General features: G+C 50.8%; 9 protein-coding genes and 1 non-coding gene across 10 annotated transcripts; 3 read left to right on the top strand and 7 right to left on the bottom strand.

The window, feature by feature from the left end:
* Positions 1–51: 51 nt before the first annotated feature.
* On the top strand, positions 52–1,981 carry BO88DRAFT_407652 (lipase). Its single transcript, XM_025707492.1, has one exon. It carries the CDS (start codon positions 516–518, stop codon positions 1,575–1,577), a length of 1,062 nt encoding a protein of 353 aa, XP_025559258.1. The 5' UTR covers positions 52–515; the 3' UTR covers positions 1,578–1,981.
* Positions 1,982–2,328: 347 nt separating this feature from the next.
* BO88DRAFT_407653 (rDNA-binding RNA polymerase I transcriptional factor) lies at positions 2,329–5,238 on the bottom strand. The gene has a single exon (XM_025707493.1). It carries the CDS (start codon positions 4,884–4,886, stop codon positions 2,754–2,756), a length of 2,133 nt encoding a protein of 710 aa, XP_025559259.1. The 5' UTR covers positions 4,887–5,238; the 3' UTR covers positions 2,329–2,753.
* A 678-nt stretch (positions 5,239–5,916) lies between these two features.
* BO88DRAFT_457165 (uncharacterized protein) lies at positions 5,917–6,660 on the bottom strand (the record flags this gene model as incomplete). The annotated part of the gene is made up of 1 exon (XM_025710976.1): positions 5,917–6,660. The coding sequence occupies one exon, from the start codon at positions 6,658–6,660 to the stop codon at positions 5,917–5,919; it is 744 nt and encodes a 247-aa protein (XP_025559260.1).
* Positions 6,661–9,515: 2,855 nt separating this feature from the next.
* Positions 9,516–11,718, bottom strand: BO88DRAFT_407655 (rRNA-processing protein PWP1). Its single transcript, XM_025707494.1, has 2 exons — positions 11,242–11,718; positions 9,516–11,156 (listed from the first exon to the last, which is right to left on the bottom strand). The coding sequence occupies exons 1-2, from the start codon at positions 11,499–11,501 to the stop codon at positions 9,797–9,799; spliced, it is 1,620 nt and encodes a 539-aa protein (XP_025559261.1). The 5' UTR covers positions 11,502–11,718; the 3' UTR covers positions 9,516–9,796.
* A 116-nt stretch (positions 11,719–11,834) lies between these two features.
* BO88DRAFT_438027 (COX assembly mitochondrial protein) lies at positions 11,835–12,641 on the top strand. The gene is made up of 2 exons (XM_025709656.1): positions 11,835–11,972; positions 12,066–12,641. Exons 1-2 carry the CDS (start codon positions 11,939–11,941, stop codon positions 12,338–12,340), a joined length of 309 nt encoding a protein of 102 aa, XP_025559262.1. The 5' UTR covers positions 11,835–11,938; the 3' UTR covers positions 12,341–12,641.
* Positions 12,509–13,859, bottom strand: BO88DRAFT_395381 (rRNA-binding ribosome biosynthesis protein UTP23; the record flags this gene model as incomplete). Its single annotated transcript, XM_025705192.1, has 3 exons — positions 12,509–13,539; positions 13,604–13,693; positions 13,772–13,859. The coding sequence occupies 3 exons, from the start codon at positions 13,857–13,859 to the stop codon at positions 12,716–12,718; spliced, it is 1,002 nt and encodes a 333-aa protein (XP_025559263.1). The 3' UTR covers positions 12,509–12,715.
* A 211-nt stretch (positions 13,860–14,070) lies between these two features.
* BO88DRAFT_t229 lies at positions 14,071–14,142 on the top strand. Its single transcript has one exon. It is a non-coding gene; the product is annotated as a tRNA-Thr (tRNA).
* Positions 14,143–14,276: 134 nt separating this feature from the next.
* BO88DRAFT_407658 (uncharacterized protein) lies at positions 14,277–16,202 on the bottom strand. Its single transcript, XM_025707495.1, has 3 exons — positions 15,612–16,202; positions 14,831–15,495; positions 14,277–14,780 (listed from the first exon to the last, which is right to left on the bottom strand). Exons 1-3 carry the CDS (start codon positions 16,085–16,087, stop codon positions 14,728–14,730), a joined length of 1,194 nt encoding a protein of 397 aa, XP_025559264.1. The 5' UTR covers positions 16,088–16,202; the 3' UTR covers positions 14,277–14,727.
* Positions 16,203–16,912: 710 nt separating this feature from the next.
* BO88DRAFT_490714 (uncharacterized protein) lies at positions 16,913–18,578 on the bottom strand (the record flags this gene model as incomplete). Its single annotated transcript, XM_025712801.1, has 3 exons — positions 18,273–18,578; positions 17,998–18,201; positions 16,913–17,926 (listed from the first exon to the last, which is right to left on the bottom strand). The coding sequence occupies exons 1-3, from the start codon at positions 18,567–18,569 to the stop codon at positions 16,913–16,915; spliced, it is 1,515 nt and encodes a 504-aa protein (XP_025559265.1). The 5' UTR covers positions 18,570–18,578.
* Positions 18,579–19,308: 730 nt separating this feature from the next.
* BO88DRAFT_428742 (F-box protein) lies at positions 19,309–20,521 on the bottom strand (the record flags this gene model as incomplete). The annotated part of the gene is made up of 2 exons (XM_025709100.1): positions 19,309–19,455; positions 19,517–20,521. 2 exons carry the CDS (start codon positions 20,519–20,521, stop codon positions 19,309–19,311), a joined length of 1,152 nt encoding a protein of 383 aa, XP_025559266.1.
* Between the last annotated feature and the right edge of the window lie 1,652 nt (positions 20,522–22,173).

Here is a 22,173-nt window from a genome sequence, read left to right on the forward strand (position 1 = left end):
TACAGAGTGGAAACAGGGTCCAGTTCAGGAATGAAGGACCGATGATGTGGTCCAAGACTCTTTTTTGCCAACTACTAGAGCGGTTCCCATTCCTAATTCTAATTTCCCTTCTTTTTTCTTGTCAACGTCTTGCATGAACTGCATGACTACTATTCTGTGTCATCCCAACCATCATCTCTTGGCGGCTTCTTGTTACTTTGGATCTCTGTCTTCCTCGGCAGCTGCTTTCCGTGGATCAGACAGCCCTTAATCCCTCTCCAAACGTAAATTAATCGCCTTCCATTCCAATCAACTGATTGCTATTCTTGAACGGAAGGTCAGACAGATCAGGTCAGGTCTGGGTTGCCTCCGACTACCCGGGCACTCCCTCGGGATTATCCTCAAAATTAACTCTTTGCATTCTCACACATTCTCTCCCTCTCTTCCCCATCTGTTCCTGCCTCGGATCTCTCGTAACCTTCTTCTCACAACTTACCTCTTTTATACTCTTCTTTCCGCTGTATGGCCATTCCATCATGCCGTCTTCCCGCTGGTGGCTCTATGTCCAAGCCATTGTCTGGCGCTTTTTGATGCGCATTGGCATGTTCCTGCACGATGTCACTCCTCCGCGACCTCCGCGGCCTGCCTTTGTTCGCACTATTCCCACCGGTTCGGGTCAGATCCGTCTCTGCTTCTACACGCCACCCAACTACCCCATCACTCGCAAAGAAGGTCGTCGTCTGCCCGTCGTGGTCAATTTCCACGGAGGAGGCTTCACGCTAGGATGCCCCACAGATGACAGTCGCTGGGCGCAGTGTGTGCTCGGAGAAGTCGGCGCGGTGCTGGTCAGCGTCGGATACCGTCGTGCTCCCGAACATCCGTTTCCCGCCGCCGTCGACGACGGCGTCCTCGCCCTGCAGTATCTCGCTGCCCACGCCGTCGAGCTGGGCTTGGACGTCTCGCGCATCGCCCTGTCCGGCTTCTCCGCTGGTGGTAACCTCGCCATCACCGTACCCCTCCGGCTGCGCAGTATTCTCAGTGAGCAGCAACAGCAGCAGCAACGCGACCAACAAGACGCCCTCGAACCTCGCAGCAGTCCGCCCAACTTGGGCCCCTACGACTCCACCCAGCAACTAGTATCCGCCGCCTCCTCCAGCGAAATTAACATAGTGGCCCTCTTCTGCTGGTACCCAATCCTCGACTTCGAAGAGTCGCGTGACCATCGTCGCGCCATGAGCCTCATGCCCAGTAAGACCCTCCCAGCCTTCTTCACCGACCTCTTCGATGAGTCCTACTTGCCTACGCGCGAGGAGCGGGTCTCGCCCTATGCGTCGCCCGTGCACGCCACGGATGAGATCCTCGCCGATGCCCTGCCGCACGATATCTTCTTCTATATTTGCGAATGGGATATGCTTCTCAAGGAGGGCCAGGTGTTTGTGCGACGTCTGCAGAATATCAACAAACATGTCCGCGCCATGATGATCGAAAAGGCGCCACATGCATGGGATAAATCGCCCAATCCATTCCGCGACCAAGATAAAGTTGATATTCTCTACCGCGATGCCTGTGCTGATATGAAGCATATCTTTGGTGCGTAGACTCATCCCCTTACCTCAAAGGATGGGCGGTACATGAAACTCATTGCGTTTTTCTTTTCTTTTTTTTTTTTTTCCCACCTTAACATCCTGGTCTGTATAAACTATCCCTTTTCCTTATACATCCTATCATTATAACTCCTTGGAGTCATTGGCGTTACTTTGGGTTTTCGATCATCATTAGAATCGTTACATCATCCTTACTACACACACACATGCACACACACATCTACATGTACACTAGACGACGATCATTGATTACTACCGAAGTTTACTGCATGCATAAGCGATTGACTTGCATCATCTTTCCCAGAACAATTGGCGGGTAACAGCCAACGGTCTTTCCAACCAAACATTCTCTACCAATAGTACTTAGTACTTATCCTTCCTACTGAACCATGTGTATTACATAACACGTACTAGAAGCTCCTTCCCCATAATACTAATACTAGAAGTACTTGGTTGTATTTTCCAAATCATCTCGATACCATCATCTTCACATGTAGAAACGGAAAACTCCCTCCTCCTTCTCCTCTTTTACATAATGATCGGTAAATTATTCAATGTGCCGAGGTAGATAAAGTAAGTTGAGATGGATTTGGACATCCATGGGCATGGACTTCCATGTTAACACTCTAGCTTAAACAGGTACTCAACCTGATGTTTTTGGTAGGTCGAAACATGTAAAAACAACTACTATCACTGGTCTTTGATGTTTACGCATGTTCAGAATATTCAATGAAAATTTTTATTTTGTTGATTGTTCATTCTCTTCTACCCCGCAGATGTCATCTTACATCTGTCCATCCATTCATCCATTCCAGCCATCATCGTCCATCGTCCATCATTATAAAACCAACACGGTACCAGTCTCTTTACAGCAGACCTGGCAACGTAGACAGGCAGATAACAAGCAGGCATATGCAACATATGCATGCGTGTATAAATCAATCAAATGAAATCAAATCTCCATACGCCGCGCTAAATTCCCACCCATGAAACAACAAAAACTAGATATCAAGAGAACTTTTCTTCTTTTCAGAGGAACATAAAAAACCTGCTGAGATGGCATAATCGCAAACAGATTGGGGGTATTGTGCTCGCCAATAGAACGAGAGACAGATAGAGAGAGAAATAAAGAAGCACTTTTGAGTTATTCTTTTGAAAGGTCTTGACGCATCACAATTCGTCATCTGTTTCGGTCCCATCGCTGAGGTCTTCATCCGACTCGTTGTCGTCCGCTTCGCTGTCCGAGTCGTCGTCTTCATCTAGACCTGGGATGCCGCGCCAGTGGACGTAGTCGTTCTCCACCCAGCGGCGGCTGCGCGGGAGTTGGTAGGGGTCAAAGGGGAAGTAGGCGTCTAGTTGGTAGCCGAGGTCGTCGCCGGCGCGAATTTCTCGTTCCACTTGGCTGAAGCGCGGATCGGCCATGGCGCCGATGCTGCGGTATGAGGACACGCGCAGTCGCTTGTTTGTCTCCAGGATGCTGAACACGTACATCAGGTTGAAGTGCTGCGACATCCGCGCGAACTGGGACACGATTGCGGGCGAGCACACCTTCAGCGGGTTCAGCTTGGAGTGGATGGCCTGGTGCAGCACTTCCTTGACGGACGGCGGGAACATGATGTCCTCCGGTTCAAGCTCGTCGACTTGGTCCGGAGTGTCGCCCTCCAGCGCAGCCGTGGTCAGGTCTCGCCAGCGGAAGCAGAAGATGTAGAGCAGGGCCTGAGCTGTGGAGTAGAAGGGGCCATAGCGGCGGAGGTCGGGGCCCCGGCAGGTGGCTTCATAGTCAAGACGGAGGCTGTTCAGATACGTGCCCAGCAGATCGAACACATCCCGGACAACCTCACCAGAGATATGAGCTCCGCGAGCAACGAAGCTGGCGAGATAAGCAGCAGCTGATTGGCGCATGATGGCTGGCTGCGTCTTGTTGAAGATAAGCTCGGTGCACATTGCGGCAAAGCGGTCCACCAGGATGGGGGATGACTGGGAGAAGTGGAAGAGGAGGAACTGGGAGTGGCGCGAGCGGTATGTGGGGAGGATAATGTTCTGGAAATGGCTCATCAAAAGATCGAAGGCATTCTCCTTGTCATCCAGGGAGCCCAGCGTGAACGGGGGCGCATAGTATTCGAACATGGTGTCGATCATGCCATCCAGCTTGAGGATGTTGTCCCGAATGGCTTTGATCCGCTTGGATTCATCGTCTACCGAATCGTCGCTAAGGACGGAGTCGTTGTCATCGTCGTCTTCCGCATCATCTTCCTCGATCATGACTGATTCCGGAGAGACTCCCTGGAGGACATCCTCACCGACTTCATCCTCGATGTCCTCCAAATCCACTTGAATGTGAACATCAATCTTGACAAGCTTTTCCGTAATCAGGGAAAGAATATCTCCCTGAAGCTCCGGAGCATAGCTGATCACTCGAATGAGGTTCCGCGTATACGCAATGTTGGCCTTGGCCGAATCGGAAGCAAACGGAAACTGAGCAGACAGAAGAGGCGACAGCGTTCCACTACCAGACGGAATCAACTGCATAACATGGCGCAAAGCCAAGTGCACGCGGGAGTAAAGCACCGGCACATGCACAGACGGGTAACCCGGGATCTTTCCCGTGTCCTTGGGAAGCTCTCCCAGAAAGTTGACCAGCATCTTGAGCACAGCCCCCAGATAGCTTCCCTGGGCAGCGGCAAGGTTACCGAGAAAGCGTATATACAACTTGATGTACGACTCGTCCCGGCCCAGCCATACGCTATTCAGCACAGCTTGGACCAGTCCGTTGCAACTGCGATCCAAGGACGCAACATTTGACAAAAGACCCAGGAGATGATGTCTCAAGGACGTATGTGTAGGTACATCGTAGGCAAACATGTTGTCCTCATCCCGGCGCCGCGGGTCCACCGCAAAAGTCTCCTTGATGCGGTCGTACGCCTCGCTGTCAGTGCCAGAGACATGCCGTTGGATGGCCCTGCGCACCTCCTCGCGGACGACGGCTGCGCTCTTCTCTGGCTTCCGTTCCGGCTCAGGTTCCTCTTTATATGGTACCATTAAAACCTCCTTATCAAACTTCACTCGCGTCCGCTTCCGAGGACTCGGGCTCGTCTCCGCGTCGGACGAGGACGACGGGGACAGGGAGAGATCGCTGTAGTCGTCCCCCATCATCATCCTGTGCTTAATCCCAGTCGTGGATGGGGTGCTCTTAGGCGTTTTTAGAATGGACACAGGTGATGATGTAACTAGCATCTTGGATGAATTGGTCGTCGGCCTGGGCGCGATCGTTGCGGTGCGGGAGGCGGTGGCAAGGACGACCATGCCAGGATCGACGGTTCTATAATAATGAAATGGCTGGGGAGTGCTTGAAACAGGACCCCAGATCCAATCATGAGTTGCACTCTCACAGTATCACACGCGAGGAGTGGGATATTAAGAGATGGGAACAGATCTTGTAAGCAGAGCACACGACCCGACCAGTTGCAAGTCGAGAGATGATCCACCTGCTGTTGCTACAGATAACAAGCGCGCTTGGGAGTAAGGAAGGCGAATGATACCTTCATCGGACTGTCCAGCACACGCACCCTGAGAACACTGCGATGCACGAGTGTGTGAGAGGGAGACAGACCAGCAGTTGAAGGGGAGCCCGTCTGGAGTAAGAACTAGGAAGAAAGCAGACGAAGCGGAGAAGCAGAAACTCGACAGTGAAATTTTTTGGGTGTGGGGCGGATGTGGAGCCTCAGGCTGCCAGCTCGTGACCAGCGCGTGACCAGCGCGCAACAGCCTTACCTGATCGGGTTATACATTTCTTCGAAGTCCACCAGGTGGATCAAGAAAAAGAGATACTGTACGGAAATGTATGCACATGCATGAGATGCAGAACTTTCTGATGTATCATTCCATTGTTACAGGATCAATCCAATAAAAAGCAATTCTGGCAAGTGTCTTTCGCATTTGAAACGACGCTAAGGAAGAAGTATACAGATCCGAGAACCTCGTTAGACATGTCAGTCCGTCACAAAGCCAGTCAGCAAAGCGAATAATTCGATCCACGCAAATGGAACCACCATCCTGCAACCAGTAAATAGAAAGAAAAAAAAAAGCAAATCTGGGGTTGATAGATCAAGCTCCTCCCAGTGGTATCTAGCTAATTCAAAAAAAGATGAAACCGACTAATTAGATCACAAGACATTAAAGAGTGAATATGAGTGGGTCATGGCACAAGTCAATCCTGGCGAGGGAAGGAAATATCCAGTTCCTATCCAAAGCCCTCCAGGCGGAATCCCTCGGAAGTCAAAAAAAGTAAAGAAAAGATGGTAGAGAAAGTAAAACAGCGCAACAGGGTCATGATTCAAAGCCATGCCCCCGTACCGATCGGACCAAGATAATCATCAAAGACGCTTCCATAAAGGGCCTCGATCTCGACGAGATAGTCATCTGCGGTGAACTTCATTAATCCCTTATCTCGTAGAATCAACTCCTCATCGTCGAGTATACGGGTGCCACCGAACTCCTCGACCACCTCGTTCACTTGCTCGAGTTCCTTGCTGAAAGGATGGGGCTCGGCCTTGTAGCTATCCTGTGTCTGACGTGCAGCAGATGCATTGCGCAACGAGTTCAACGGAGGTGGGGATAGCCGAGACAAGGAACGCTGGCGAGCAAGCTCTTGGTGGGTCCGCTTTGTGTGGGAGAGCGCCCGTTTGGGAACCAGTGGCGCATCCGTAGAGGAGTTGGTCGATGTCGAGGAGCGAGGGTGGCTCGTGATGGTGGCAGATCGCTTCGGGAAATAGGAAGGCAATGGGTTTGGCTCGATGGGCGACTCATCGGGTGTAGTCAGAGGCGACCCAAAACTGCGTTGTGTGAAAGACATTTCCGAATCGTCAGGCGACTGCAATGACGAGGTAGAAGACGAAGTTGCCGAGTGGATGTCGGGCGCATTGTAAGCCAGCATGTTCGTCGTCGACAACAGCTCCACGGGAGCCGAAATCTTGTCTCGATTAATCGGACCAGCGTGTTTGTGTGGTTCCCGGTATGGCATCGGTGCCGAGACCTCGGGGCGCTTGCTGCGCTTGGTGAACGCTCTAGCCAAAGCCATAGTGACGATATTCGGGAAATTAAGGTGTAGTCGAGAACGCAATTGACGATAAGTGCTGGGAGGTGCAGACTAGGCGGTCGGGCTCAGATATAATGGCAGATATGCAGCTGGCCGGGAAAGGTCGATAGTTGTACAAGCAATATTGCTTTTTGCTATTTTAGGGTTTTCCCGTAACCGTCTCCTCGTTCGCGAGAGACTGACGCCTTTGGCGGTATAAGGAAAGAATGCTGATGGCCGATCGCGGGGTGGAGTAAGAGAAGGAATGGAAGATCGATCACCGGAATGTCCGTTATCAGATACAGTGGATGAGCTGTCAAACAAGAACCAAGTTGTCGCAGCGGAGAGGAAATCCGTGTCTAAATGAAGGCAGAACTTCCTCTAATTTCTTCTTTCTCTTCTTGTCAATTCCTTTTTTTGCTTTTTTCCTTGCACAGCAGAGAAAAATAAATAAATAGGACGGATGGAATGAGTGGTGGTGCTCGGGAAATGGAAGGTGGGCTGCCAGACTCAAGGGGGCGAAGAGATACTGCTGCAGCACGGTAGCACCACGGATAATGGTACAGGGTAGATCGGGGCGGACAACCAGGACGCGCCACGGGCGAGATGTGAATAGAATAAAATAAGGGTTGGGAAGAAATAAAAGTATGAAGGAAAGAATCCAGGATACACAGATCTGGGACTGGAAGAATGGGAAAAAAGGATCAAAAAGGAATGGTGCAGGAAATAAATCGGAGTCCCCCAGGGAGGAATGGGGAAGGGAAAGTAAAGGTAAGAAGAAGAGAGGAGAGGAGAGAGAAAAGGGAAGGGAAGGAAAAAGGGAAGAGGGGGGAAAAGAGGCGAGTTGAGTGAGTGGATGAGATGATGGATGAGGTGGATGGAACCACTCTCCCGCTCTGATTCTGGGCCTTGTCTTTACCCCCTCTTTTTTTTCTACTTTACTCTTTTCTCAGGCTTCCTCTCTTGTCTCTTTCTCTTTTCCAGTCCTCTGAGTGGGTACTAAAATTCAAGATGATGAATTTAAGCACGCAGAAAAGGGCTAATAGCAAGCCCTGATTCGACTGCGCTCTTTTTCTCAGCGACCCAGTCAATAACCCTTGGATCGGATCCTTGAGTCGCGACTCGTTCGCCAGGGTCTTTAGCCGACCAACTGGAAGAGTGGGATAGAGTTATGAAAGTGGAAAAACTTTGCCGTCGGTATTTTCTCCAACGGTTCGCCTGGCGCCTTGTAATGATGCGGGCGATGGTCGAGAACCACCTGTTCGCCAAAAGTCAACCATGGATACGCATTCTACGGGGCTACGCAGCAAAGAAACAAGCGAAACAGCCAGCATAATAATAACAACGAACTACGGAGTCCTGATGCTTCCTCTCCTCTCCTCCCACATCGTTTTTTTCTCCGGTGCTCCGACGGAGACAAGCAGGGCAGTCAGGCGCGGCTAGTCGTGCGATTCGATTCGGTGGTCGGACGGACAGGACAGCCTTGACCATCTTCCCCCGGTCATTTGCTTTTGTCGGGTGGCCACCAACAAAAACAATAAAGGAAATTCAGGGACCGACCCAAAGCTTCGTCCCGGCGCGTGTTTGGCGTATTGGATTTCAGGAGGTTAAATATTCAAATTCTAAAATTCCATCCCCCTCCCTCCTACATAGTACTCAACGTACCTTGAAGAAAGAAAGCCCTTGATAGGGCGGGACTCTCCCGAGTATCCCCTCCAGATATCTACTCCGTAGATAGTATAGACCGTCTAGTCTAGATTAAAAGCCGACCGAGCTCAAAAAACGATAGGAAAAATGATACACAGACTAAACCCAAGTGGGCGTCGTCAAACGGCAGCACCACCGAGGCTACACCAACTAAGGCCAAGTGGTGTCGGCTTGACGCCAGGAACGGCATCGCGGCTGGCCATTGGAAACCGCCATGTGCCCTGAGCGGTGGGGAATTGAAACAATCTGCCGTCTCAGCTGAAGGGGGGAGGAGGGAAGTTGCATGCAACTAAACAAGCTGGACATGACGTCGAAAGGAAGGGAGGTTCTCTTACATACATCACGTCCGTCCTTGAAAGACAGGCTTAATCTCCTACTTACCTACCTACATACTTGGACCCTCTCTAATGTAGGTACCGTGCCTGTCGGATAGAATCCGCGATCCGTTCCATGAGGGTTCTTTTCTGAACAATGGAGTTGTACGTTACCACCACACTAAACTAAAAAGTAAGACCACACGGAGATGCCGGGCGGGTCAAACCACTGAGTGCCTCTTTTTTTCTTTTTCGCTTTGTTTCCCCACCTGTGGGTCAACTTAATAAACTGGGCGGTGGTTTTCACCCGCTTATACAACTTGTACAATTGACCTGTGCTTTTTCGCCTCGATGTCCTTTTGTGAGGAGTATGCTTTCTAGGTATGCTGTGCGATGAGCTTCCGCTTCTTTCATTTCATTTTATTGTATTGAATTGTTGTTCTAATTAGGAGTAGGAATAAACATAATACTCAATAGTCACTATTTACTACTATTCATTAAAGTAAAGTGACCATCTACATAATAATATGTAAGCACCTTACCGCACGCCAATACCTAGACTACTTTCCGGATGAAGTTTCCACAACGACTTGCTCCAGCAACAAATGTACGATGCAGATTAGAATCCTTCACCACGACCATCCTCATCTACTACCACACATCTCCATCTCCATCTACTTTAGGCCTTGCAGACGAGATGCTTGCTCTAAGTGAAGAATGGAATCACCGGACCCGTCCACTCGCCTCATCGTGAGCATGTGATTGGTGTTCGAGACCGTATCAGACGATATCTGGTTTGGGTATTCTGCCGGTCGATCAATTTCATTCTTTCATCAAATCACTTTCATCGCTTCCAGCTTATTCATCGACTTTCATTCCGTTCTCGTCAACCAACATCTAAATTAACTGACTGACTGACTGACTGACTCGTCAGGTGAAAAGGTATTTGGGGTATCACAACGTTTTCATTGCAAAAGAGGTACTCTCAAAATATCTATCTATAAGTAGTAGAACTCCCGTAGATCCATTCTTTTTTACTTCCATTTTTTGTTGTTGCGGTCATTCAGGCTGAAGGCGTCCAAAGTTAAGCTTCTTCTCGTTTGTTGCATTGCATCTACTCAATCCTCATCCATCGACTCCCAGCCATCCGCACCTTGCGCCGCTCCAACCTCCTGCACGCCTTCCTCCTCATCCGACTCATCCTGATCGGGCTGAATACCGACCAGACGTTCCTGCACCTCTCCTTCCAGGGAAGGCATCCGCGAGACGAAAGCACGACGCACCGCCGCGTTGGTGGAGGTGTCCCAGATCTGGACCACGCCCTTGCTGCCCGCCACAGCCAGGCGGAAGCTCACATCAGCATCCGGCGCGAAAGTGGTCGAGAAGATCTTGCCCACTTCCAACTTGCGAGACACCACCATGCTGGGCTTGTCGTTCTCAACGTTCCAGAGCTTCACGGACTTGTCCGTTGATCCGGTCACCAGGTAGCCCGGCACGGTCGGGTTGACGTCGAACGACGACACCGACGAGTCGTGTGCCTGCAGCGTCCACACGGGCTTGGACTCCTTGGGCGAGGCGGGGATGTTGCGCACATCGTAGCGGTACACCATACCGGCATCTGTCGTCACGTAGAAGTAGTTCGGGTCGTGCTTGTCCCAGCGCACGTTCTCGACATCGGCATCCACCCCCCAGCGGGCCTTGGAGTCGGGGGCTCTCATATCCGCTGCGACAACGGTGCGGTCGTAACTACCGCTCAGCAGGACGGTAGACTCGGTCGGGTGCCACTCCAGCGCGCACACCTTGTCGGTGTGGTGGGAGTAGGACTTGGCGCACTTGGTGGTCTGGAGATCCCAGAGCTTCACGGTGCGATCGGCAGATCCAGAGGCCAGGAGGTTGCGGTGCTGGCGGTTCGCAGCCAGAGCGAGAATCGAGTCGATGTGGTATTCGTCGTTGGCCTTGGCCTTCTTCTTCTTGGACTTCTTCGCGCCGTTCTCGGCATCGGCACCGCCCTGTCCCAGGATAGCGTTGGGGTACATGCTGTCGACGACATCAAGATCCCAGATCTCAATGTCAGGCTCCATTGTTCCGATAGCCACGAAGTTGCCGGTAGTGCGGCCCTCGGCCGTCTTACCAACGGGGATATCCAACCACTCCAACGCCAACGGGATAGCGGGAAGCATGATATCGTGGTGAACGTAGAGGTTATCGGCGGCGTCCTCGTAGACGTAGACCTCCAGGTGAGCAACCTCGTCCTCAACCTTACCCGCCAACAGCAGGTTATCCGTCGGCATGATCTGCAATTCCTCTCTCTCCTCATCTTCCTCCTCAGGCGGCATAACCAGGTACGGGTCCTCCTCGTTGGGCTGGTGGTAGGCGAGCGACTTGACATTGCCGAACATGGTGATCTTTTCGCCGTCCTCGTCAACCTCGTCGCTGTCGTAGTGGTCCAGGTCATATTCCTTCAGGTCATCGTCGTCACTTCAATCATCAATATGTTAGCATCCATCCATTATTCCTTGCCGCAAATCCAGTCCAATGGTATATGTGAGACAGGACAACTCACTCCGCAGCACCATCCTTCTTCTCAACCTTCTCCTCCTCCTTAGAATCATCCTCCATAGCATCATCCGCACCTTCCTTCTTATCATCCTCCTCCATCTCCTCATCCTCCTGCGCAGCCTTCAAATCACCCTGCGCCTCTTCAAGCTGCATGCGCGCAAGCTTCGATATGCGATCCATTTCCTCCTCATTGATCTCATATTTCGTAGGGAACTGGGCAGCGACTCCGCGCCGCACCCAAGCGGAAGTAGTAATCATGGACATCGTGAGAAGCAATCAATCGTGAATAAAAGAAAAAGAAAGAAAAAAGAAGGATTGTGGAGATCCTGCCGTAGGCGATTTGCTCAACCTATACAGTTGCAAACTCGGACAGGACTATAAGACACAAAAAGAGGAAACCACAAATTCCTCACAAAGGTCCAAGTAGAAAAGAATGCCAACAGAAAAGAATAATTCCCCGTCGACAAGCAATTAGTTGAAACTAAAAGAAAAAGATTAATTTTTTTTTCTCTTTCCCCCGCCCGGCAGAATACTACCCGATCAAGTCCTTCACCGCCCGGCTTTTACGGAAAGAAATCCTTCCCCATTTCCGTTCACATATGGATCATTTAATGCATTTAGGACCGATTGCTGTATAGAACTTCAATTGATATCTCCATACATTTCAACCCAACATACGATACCGTTAAACAACATTCAAGATGCATTCCCACCTCCACACCCCCTACAACGCAAGTACGTTACCTCTACCCCATTTCTCCATCACCGACATCAGTTCACATCACATCATACCACACCAAGCACCCAACTAACTCTCCCCCTCAACAGACTGCGAAGAAATCATGACCGCCCTGGATGAATGCCACGCACGAGGCTTCATTCACAAAGCTCTGGGTGGATGCAACGATGTCAAGCGCGACGTGAACAAATGTTTAGCGGCGGAGCGGTATGCGCGCGCAAAGCGCAACCGGGATGAGGCGAAGGAGAAGCGCAAGAAGATCGAGCGTATTTGGGCTGAGGAGAAGGCGCTTGCGGAGACGGGGTCGATTTCTTCGTTGGCTTCTGCTTCTTCGGGTTCGAGTTCCAGTTCGGCGGAGAAATAAATCTGTAACTTTGCGCTTGGTTGATGGGATAGGGTGGGGTGCTGGTGCTGGTGGTGTGTATGATATGATTGATGTATGTGTCTGATGGGCTGGCTGGGTGCATGTGGGTTGCTTACATTGATTGGCGTTTGGGATTATATTATACTATATTATATCATATTTTTCTCTCTTCTTATGCTGCTACTGCTTCTTCAGTGTATGCTATGCTTCTTTGGGTTGTGTTGTGCTGGGATGGGTATGTTGGATGTTGGAATCGTCTATCAATATTGGTGATAACTACCTATACACAATTCATATGGACACTTTTTTATCTCGTCCGCCGAACGCCGTACCATGAAGTCAAGTTAAAAGAAAAGTAGCACCTTAGCAAAGCAATCAATCATCCATGGCATCAGCTGGCGTAGCAGCAGCAGCAACAGCCTCCGCACCACCCTCACCCTCACCATCCGTCCTCCCAGCACCGCCCTTATGATGACGACGTCTGCGCTTCGCCTTCGGCGCCGCATCTCCATCCTCACCCTCCCTCTCCTCCGCAGCGGGTCTCTCCTCCGCCTCTCTCTTCGGCTTCTCCGTCTTCCCGGCAGTGGTACCCTCGGGCGCCCTCTTCTTCGGCTTCTTCACACTCAGCGGATTCGGGCCCTTGGGCTTCTTCAAGTCCCTCTTCTTCTTCGTCTTCTCCCCGTCCGCAGCTGTCGTCGTCTTCTTCTTCGCCTCATCATTCAACCCAACCCTAAACTTCCCCTTCTCCACGCCCTCCCTAATCGCATCCGACGGGTCACTCATCGGCTCCAACACCATCACCGACCGCTTCACATACACAATCGGCACACCCGGAATCGACCGAGCCTGACGCCGCAGCAACCTCGACTTCCGAAGCGCCGCCTCAGCCTTATCCTCTGCGTCGCGCTTGCGTTTCCGTCCCGCGGCCGAGTTATCCGTCGCGGACTTGTCCTTGGCGTTGTGCGGGTCCGCCGTCGCGAGGATGTAATGTTCCTTGTTCTTTTTGCTCTCGGCGGACGGGGAGAGGAGGGAGAGCAGGCACTCGACTTCGTCGATGGGGGTCGAGTCGGCGTTGTGGGAGCAGTGGCGGAGAGGGAGAGTGGTGGGTGGGGGAAGGTGGTCAGGGCGGTAGGGGTTGTTGGTCTTAGGGTTGATGGGTTGGGAGGCCATTATTGCGGCGAGTGAGCATTTTGTGAGGACTGATTCATTGCGTTAGTATGCTAATTGCAGGTATGGTTGTGGTTGATATCCGGGGCAACATACGAGGCTTGGGTTTGCCTTGAAGAGTGCGCTCCAGAGCGGGGATCAAGTCCATTTTGAAAGAGTGGACGGCGCGGAGAAAATTGGAGTCAACTGTCACATTTTCTAGTTAGTATACCCTTATCCTTGACATGATAGTATAAAAGAATAGATAAATGAATGTCTGCATACCCAAAACCTGATACGGCTCACGGAACCCGAACGTAAGCTCATACTGGTGCATGAGCTTGCGGTACTTCTTGGATCGCTTGGCCCTCATCTTGACTGTCTGGTCGTCTGAGGTGCGTTAATATGTAGTATGTATGACCTGTGATGGGATTTGGGATTGGTGCAATTGGACTTTTTTTTCTTTGCTGCGGCGGTCACTTTTTTTTGCCGGGCGGAGGACAGAGCTCGGGATGTTGGTCTGTGCGTGGGCTGGCTAAGCGGCCGTTGATGGAGTCAATTATGGGGCCATCTTTCATCAAATCGCCTCTATGGCTCAGTGGTAGAGCGCATCACTAGTAATGATGAGGTCCGCGGTTCGATCCCGCGTGGAGGCAATTTCTTTTTCTCTTTTGTTTTTGTTTTGTTCGTGATGGGAAGAGATAAGTGTTGTTGTATATGTAGTGTGCGTGTATAGGAAAAGAAATTTCGGCTGGCCAGGTACTAAATAGGGTGTGGGGGAGAGTACGTGTTTACTTTTTGCCTCAAAAAGAAAGTTTGATAGATTGGCAGAATATGTCACGGGTATTTATGCAATGATAATAAGCAATAGTCTATGTCGCTGTGCCAGTAGAATATATATAGCCCGAAACGTCAAATGTCCCACAAACGCCATTACCTCCCCTTTGAACCGGTCCTCAAAGAGCCCCAGATCCCAACATGCAACATATACACCACCCATGCCATGCACATATAGTGCGTATGCAATGTAATCAAGCGATTGTCCGACGGCCGAGCCGAAGTTGATTCGGACATCTGCTATGTTGTCGATCGCCCTCTGTCACAACACCTCCAGACGTAGGTTTGTGCGGAAGTCAAGTATGAAAGGCTGTGCAAGTCAACTCCGTGCTGACATGAGATGTGTAAGCCCTGCTTCACCCCTAACCCACTGCCTGCGTGCAGGTCACCGGTAGATAGGTCAATTACGTCCTCCTCCTGCAAGAGCCGATTACCACACTGATATCGTCCATTTTCCCTGTATCAATATTAGTTTACCCCACTGAAACGGTATGCGAAGATACTCACCACCCTGCACGGCCAGTCCTTCATCCACCGCCTTCTCCATGTATGGACTCTCCGCAAAGGGATCTTGGGCGATCTCCAGAGCAGATTTGAGCAGCTCCCTCGCTATAAACACCATCTGCTCGTCCGCCATCACAGCCGGAGGCGCCCACTCCGAGTCCTTGTCTTCATGACGTCCTTGCTGCCACTTCTCCAGACTATCCAGGATGATCGTCAGGATCTCATGCTCCCACAGATTGTCCACGATACCATCTGACACGGCCACCACAAGGTCATCCTCCTGCACATCAATCAAGGAAAGGACTGCATCCTTCTGGGGAGTATCGACGCTGTTGGTGCCCAGCTGCATAGGACAGTCAAACCAATGCCATTGTTCCTTGGTCCGGAAGACGATTCTCTTCTCGCTAGGCCGGATGACATAGATCTTGCAGTCACCTATGTTGGTCACGTAAAGCAAGGGCCGTATATTTCCCGTAGCATCGCGCTTCCAATGCAGTATTGCTGTGACGGATGTGGTAGTTCCCAGCCATTCACCTGGGGAAGTCGTTGCTCGAATGGTTTCCTCGTATGCGCGTTGGAGATAGCCGATAGGATCTAACTCGGACTGGCCATTGGGTTCTCGTTCAAGTTCCAGGGCCCAGAAATGGAGGAGCAGTCTAGACCAAAGCCTATATCAACAAGAAAGGGCAAGTCAGCACGCGGGAAGGGAATGAGACGGGATCCAGTTGGGGTCAGTAGTAGTAGGGGCCCGCGGAGACTAGTACAGAGGGACAGAACAACGTACGCAGCATGACCTCTCGGCTTGGTTGCCCACGCCCCGACGCCATCATTCACGGCGAGGTAATTCTCCGCCACTAAAACAGCATCGTCGCCGTTGTTCAGGCCGCGGACCAGATCCCCCCGGACGGATAATCTCTTATCCTGACTCAGGTAGTGGGTGGTCAGCGGGTCGGAAAAGGAGGAAGAGGGCGGAGACAGGAACGGTGGGGGGAAGGGACGCGAGGGCCGTTTGGCGCAGAGCGCATAGCCTGTCTGGAAGCAGAAAGGCGAGCGGGAGATGGGGAACTGTGGATTAGGATCCGGGATGGGGGTGGTGATGCCGTAGGAAGGCCAGACGGCGCGATATCGTCGCACCCAGATGCTGGGGGCCCCGGAATGAGCGCTCCACAGTGGGCTGCGTCTAATTACTACCGGCGAAGCGAGAGGTGAGGAGAAGAATGATAAACAACCTGTCGAACTAACAACAGTCTTGGGCACCATGCCCGCTAAAGGTTTCCTAGAGATTGCTGTGCCGGGCGGGAATCCCAGACAAGCGCAGATACAGACAGACTCGTTTTCTCGGGAAGCTGGATTTTGGCCAGAGCCAAATGAAAATCTTGCCGACTTGCGAACCACGGCCAACTTTCTGACCAACTTTGCCCCATCCCCGGTCACCTGCGCCCCACCTGACTTTGGGTTTGTTGCGGTTGAGAGTATCTACAAAGATGTTGAGAAATGACAGGGGAAGCTTGAGCTTAAGCCTGAGCTTGAATTTGAATGATGAGCTAGCTAATTTAGAAGATCATTCTCACATTCCATTCACTACCACCCCATCTCCCCTTCTTTTCCCCATACAATTCGACATAACCCCCACACACCGACGCAACCATACTGGCAGGTAACACGAGCTAGTATTGGCTTGCAGATGGCCCATATTTATCATACCCCTTTACTTTTTATACCACTAGGTTGCATGTTCAATTTCTTTTTTAATTCATACGGACCATTCCCTCTCCTATGTAAACCATGTATAGATGTATCTACCTCATCGATGAACCATCCACTGATCGGACATGATACTCACTTTCCTTCGGAATCACTCACATTTCCCAACACTTTTCGTTGTACAAATACGAGATCTTCGGAAATATGATGATCGTCAGGCATGTCTACTCAGAGGGGAAAAGACCAAGGAAAATCAACGGAATCTCAGCAAAGAAAGAAAAAGCAATAACACCCCTCACTCCACGCACGCCTCAACGCTCTCATCATGCCACCCAACGCCAGTAAATACCAGACCAGCTACTCAATTGCAGTCGTTTGGGTTTAAATGATGCCGGCAAACAATTCTTTCTGCATCTCTTCGCCGAAGATCCTAACAGCCCGGTTCAGGGCCAATCCGATCACAAAGACGTCAACATCTTCCCGGATGGAAGAAAGCTCTTGGAACACGGCCTTCGAAAGAACCGTGCACCGGTCGCGAATTCCAAGAGTCCCACGGTTTGCGTTAACCTGACTCAGTAACAGGATCATATTCAACTCTGCGCAGGGGCAGAGACGGTCCGGATCCTGGGTACAATCCTGCCCGCAACTGCAAGCCGATTGGCATACACACTTTCTCCGTTTGGTGTATTCGATCAGCTGCTGCATGGTGCCCTGGTTCCGGAGAACACCCACAGTCTTGCCTTCGAGCATGGCTAGCGCGGCCTGCCGGTGATCCGAAGTACGTGCCCTTTCTGTGAATGCTGGGTCGACATTGTGCCGCTGTATGAAGGGGAGGGGCTGCTGGGGGATCATAAACTGATAAGTGTTTCTCGGTGTGAAGGACATGTATCTCTCAGAATGAACAATCAGGACCTTTGGCGGTGGCATATGGTAGATCAGGCCACTCCCAGCCCACTTCTGGCGAAATGAAGAATCCGGGTTGTCGATAATTCCAAGGGTAAACCTCCTATATCCGATAAGATCGTCCAGGGCGAACGGCATACTGTTGACCTTTGCCACAGCGCGGTGGACGAAAGTAGCCTGATAGTTCCGAACAGATTCTTTGTTAAAGATCTTGCAGACAGTCGGGCTGTCGAGGATCTGCTTGCAAGTCAAGAATATGTTGTACAAGTGGCGTGGCTCAGGGAGCATGAAGTTGTTATGCGAAGAAACGCGGGTTACCTCGATACTGAAGCAAGAGCATAGGTCGACCATGACAAGCTCCATCATAAGCCTCGCGTAAAGGGCGTGGTACAACTTCTCAACGCATTCAACCAAGGGAGCGATCTTCTTGGACGCGATGGCATCTTCTGCGTCCCTGATGCAAACCATTAGGCCGCCCTGAAATCCATCCAGCTAGAAACAGATACACCAAGGAGTTAGCGGCTATCCTTCTGTGCCGGACTTTGAGCTTATGATCTCCTTACTTCAACGCCATAGTGGATAAAGCACATGAAGACCACTTTAGCGACGGTGTATACCTTCACGTATACAGCCAGCACACTATCCCTCCAGGACGAAACATCATAACCCTGCGCATCATCCAGATTCTTGAGATACCCCGTGACAGTATTCCATTCGACAGCGCCGACAGCGTAAGGCGAAAAAGGAAATTCGGCAGGGGCCGTTCGCTGTCAAATTGGTGTCAGTTTCCAACCAGAATGGGGGACAGATTCACGACAAGATGCCAAAGCCAACATACAGCTGACGTGTACGACATCCCTGTGCTGTCCGAAAACCGCAATCCCATGCTCTCAACCGTATCTCTGTATTCTTCGTCACTCTGTTGTAGAACTTCCAACGAGTACTTGTAGAAGCCGTCAGTGTGCTCGCTGAAGGAAGAAGAGGAAATAGAATTAAAGGAACGGTGTTGGAGGTAGTCATGCTCGCTGCTCCTGGGTTCACGCCGAGTGAAGAGCTTACGCCGAGCGATAGCCCATAGCTGGGAAGCGGATCTGTGACTCGGTGTCATTTTGCTCGCTTTCCAAGATGATTCCATGAATGTCACAGTACGGCGGGGATCAGACTCCGTTTGAGTGGTGAGGCCGCCGATGAGAGACGAGATGAGAAGGTTAACGGTAAGTTTCAATTATTTGCAAGAGTAGACTCATGTCTTCTTGACAGGTAGAGAAGACAGTGAATTATCATGCTGGGTGTTAACACTACAAGATGAGAGGTGTTTCTTGGGTTGTGGCCTTATTGATGCTGGGAGTAAAAACGAGAAGGCGCTCACGGGGTCAACAGCCAGAGACAGTACCTGCTCTTCAGCCATTTCATCCTCACTGCTATCTATGACTTGGACAGATAAGCAGTTGCTACTACTTGAGAGGGAAATGGAGCTGTTCATCTGAGTACTGGTGAAAGCCTAGCCAGGTCTCTCGTTGTTTCTACTTTGTGAGTTGTAATTACCTTATTGAGGTATATAGAGATATGCGGTGCCACTCGCAAGTGCTTCCGTGAGGTGCTTAAAGTTGCCTGTGAAACACGATACAAACAGACCGGTATGATACACGTCTACAAACATTGCCTAATCATATGCATGATGTGTTGTCATGTTTTGATTTATATTGTCTTGTAGCTTTAGCACATAATTGCAAGTGTTTGCATAGAAATTCTATCTCCCAAAACAAAGTAACTGAAGAATACTATTTCCAGTCACCGGAAAGACGAAACAACAGGAAGCCTCCCCTAGAGAACAAGAAAGAGAAGAATAATAAAAGTAAAAAACCAGGTGTAAACTACAACAACCCAGGATCGACTTCAATAGGGGCCTTGTCCCCATGGCCAGAATAAGACAAGATGACTTCTGGTATTTTCCAAAGGACACTATTGGCCCTGTCAATGTATTCGGGCGGGATATTGGCGCTCTCGCTGAAAGATAGGGACTGCCAAGATTACTCTGTCAGCTTATTGAATGAAGGCGTCGCAGAACATAACTCCACTTACACGCAAGCTGGTCAGACCTCTGACCCATTCAAGGCCAAAGTCGCAAAATTCGTTGGGCAGATGTTCATAGTCTTCAATGGGATGGGCAAGTACCTGGTGGCAGTTTTCCAACCAGAGCACTTTGAGCTTCCGACCAGGAGCTAGACTGCTCTCATCGATTCCTTGCTCTTCTGGCTCGTAGGAAACTCCACCTAGCCAGTTTAAAAACTCAGGCTGTGCACCGCGACATGTTCTCAGTTTGAGAACAGTCAGCTTGGGGTTTTTCTTCACAAGCATGGTCAACTGCCACGGAGTGATGCCCGCCCGCTCCAGAATCAACGTCTGTAGCCCGCAAAGCCCATACTGGGGATACCGTCCTATACCGAGGAATAAATTCCATGCCGTACTTCCCGGGGCAGGATTCAGCCAAGTGCTAGGTCTGATGGGGCCGTCCCGAATGTGTGGATGCTCAAAGCGCAATGCTAGATGATGCAATATGTTTTTGCATTTGGAAGCTAGAGCCATGGCACCCTCGCTGTCAAGATCATACGCCATAAACTCCAGTTTCCTAAGTCCTCGGCCATACCGATTCACCACTTGGGCAAAAACCCTGTTCTGCTCCCTAATCATCTGCTCCAATGTTCGGGATTTCTCAAGTAGTGCAGGGCACCGTCTTTTCAAGCTTTTCATTTTCAGTAGAGGCTTGCTGTCCAAGTCGCTCGCAAGGCGGCTCATGGCAGGTTGGATGATGGATATTGTGTAGTCATTCGCTTGTTTGTTGTGACTGGAAATCTGTGCCATTTGATCCGGCGTGGTCCAGCCAGCCTGGAGCAAGGATATCACAGAGTGAATGCGCTTTTCAAAAACCCCTAATCGTAGACATTCAAGACAGAGGGTATGGGACTCATAGTTGGCGCGAGATGTTTCGCCGAAGGCAAGCAAGGACTCGAAGGGAAGGTAGGAAAGTATGTGAAGGATGAGTTCTAAGGGTAATAAGCTGATCTTGTCGGACAGTTTGTGAGACATGGCTAGACGTTTAACCCTCCCATAAGATCCTCTGACTGCCAGTAATATGTTGTCGCCCGTACTTTGGGCGCTGCCTGGTCGGCCACTCCGTTTGTCCGCAGTTCAAGGTCCCCTCAACATGGTCGCCCCAGGGGGTGGATAAAGCGGGAGTAAGCTACCACGAGCGGAGAAAGGTATGAATATGAAAAGATTCGGTCAAAACTATGACAGAAGCTGATTCCCTTGTTGTTAACGTTGGATTTTTGGCCGTTATATGGGCTTGGGTGGTCTAGGGAACTGTCTGTTGGCGATATAAGGGAAGGGAAATGCAGGAGAAACGCAATGATTGTTTGCGTAAAGCAGAACGGTAGCAGATATTGCTGCGGATCACATCTAGTTTTTTTCGCGCTGGAGCAGAAGCGCTGCGATATATAGCATGCAGGGTTGCGACGCTCTGGAGGGCTAAGCTGCGCCCTGGCAGGGATACCTTGCAGGCGGGGTCCCCCCGACAGTTTTAGTAGTTCTCACCGTCGAGACTGGCCCCTCTAGCCGAAGAGATGGTCACATTCTCGGTTGGAACGAAGTAGCGAGTGAGGATGCTCTACTTAAAACCTCAGTAATATTTCGCATCAAATAGAAGAAAGGGGAAACGTAAGCAAAAAGTGAATCAGCCACGAACAGGTGTTGCCATTGGGTTGCGGTCAGGAAAATCAAAAAGGGTTTACTCGGGCTCTAGCTATTGCTGTCACTTTTTAGTCCGGTGGGAACAGATTCAATATAGACGGCTTCTGCTAGAAAACCCACTTAACCAACTAGACGGCTGACCTGGCACGATCAAGGCGAATGGCCGCCCTCTTCTACAGCGCACTATCGGCTAGATAGTGCTGGGCATACAAAAACCATGCATGACTTGCTTGGGATAGGACGTGGCTCATGTCCAACATGTTTGCACTTCACCGTCGAGCTGGAAAATCCGGTGGCGCATGCCTTCTGTCGCGACCCGTCGCGGTGTTTCTCATTTGTTAGTGCAGGTTAGACTAAACTACACCCGCTGTACAGCTTGAACGGAGCGGGTGTCCAGTGTCACATGCGATCCTTTCACTGCTCGTGCCTAGGACTGAACTAGAGGAGCTGATATCCGGAAGAACGTACGGATTGGGGTCAGCGTTGACCGTTCTTGGCCATTGCGCATTTGATGGGGACGCCAATGCAGCGTGAATCCCTGGTGTCGGTTTGCAAAAGAAAATATGCGGTAATCCCACTAAAGTCGCAGGAAGCGGTTATCGGCATGTACCCCGTATGATAGATAGACCCAACATGGAGGATAGCACGCCGAGCCGACCACATCTCCCAAACACCCATCCAGCCAGCCAGCAATCAGGCAGTTACTCGACGGTGTCGAATAAAAACCTGCGGAGATGTCGGAGACGATCAACGTAGGTTAGACGAGAGCTGAGATCACCTCATCACCACAGCACCCCGTTTCTCCGATCGAGGCTGGCTAGATAGCGACTACCCCCACGAATCCTGGCCATCAGTCAACACCGGTTTAATCTCCTTGCAGTCAATGTGTGACACCGAACCGATCCCCTGGGACTTCTTGCCCAATTGAAGGCCACCTGTCGGGCGATCCGAGTCATATTTGACGATCAGGTGCATTAATAGGGCGGTTC

The sequence above is a fragment of the Aspergillus vadensis genome, assembly GCF_003184925.1.
Source record: "Aspergillus vadensis CBS 113365 unplaced genomic scaffold BO88scaffold_25, whole genome shotgun sequence".
NCBI classification, from domain to species: domain Eukaryota; kingdom Fungi; phylum Ascomycota; class Eurotiomycetes; order Eurotiales; family Aspergillaceae; genus Aspergillus; species Aspergillus vadensis.

Coding starts and splice junctions, on each gene's coding strand:
- BO88DRAFT_407655 (XM_025707494.1), bottom strand. CDS start 11,501: ATGTCCATGATTACTACTTCCGCTTGGGTGCGGCGCGGAGTCGCTGCC. Junction 11,157..11,241: donor AAGAAGGATGGTGCTGCGGA/GTGAGTTGTCCT, acceptor TGATGATTGAAG/TGACGACGATGACCTGAAGG.
- BO88DRAFT_438027 (XM_025709656.1), top strand. CDS start 11,939: ATGCATTCCCACCTCCACACCCCCTACAACGCAA. Junction 11,973..12,065: donor CCACACCCCCTACAACGCAA/GTACGTTACCTC, acceptor CCCCCTCAACAG/ACTGCGAAGAAATCATGACC.
- BO88DRAFT_407658 (XM_025707495.1), bottom strand. CDS start 16,087: ATGGTGCCCAAGACTGTTGTTAGTTCGACAGGTTGTTTATCATTCTTC. Junction 15,496..15,611: donor AAGCCGAGAGGTCATGCTGC/GTACGTTGTTCT, acceptor TTGTTGATATAG/GCTTTGGTCTAGACTGCTCC. Junction 14,781..14,830: donor AGGACTGGCCGTGCAGGGTG/GTGAGTATCTTC, acceptor ATATTGATACAG/GGAAAATGGACGATATCAGT.
- BO88DRAFT_407653 (XM_025707493.1), bottom strand. CDS start 4,886: ATGGTCGTCCTTGCCACCGCCTCCCGCACCGCAACGATCGCGCCCAGG.
- BO88DRAFT_407652 (XM_025707492.1), top strand. CDS start 516: ATGCCGTCTTCCCGCTGGTGGCTCTATGTCCAAGCCATTGTCTGGCGC.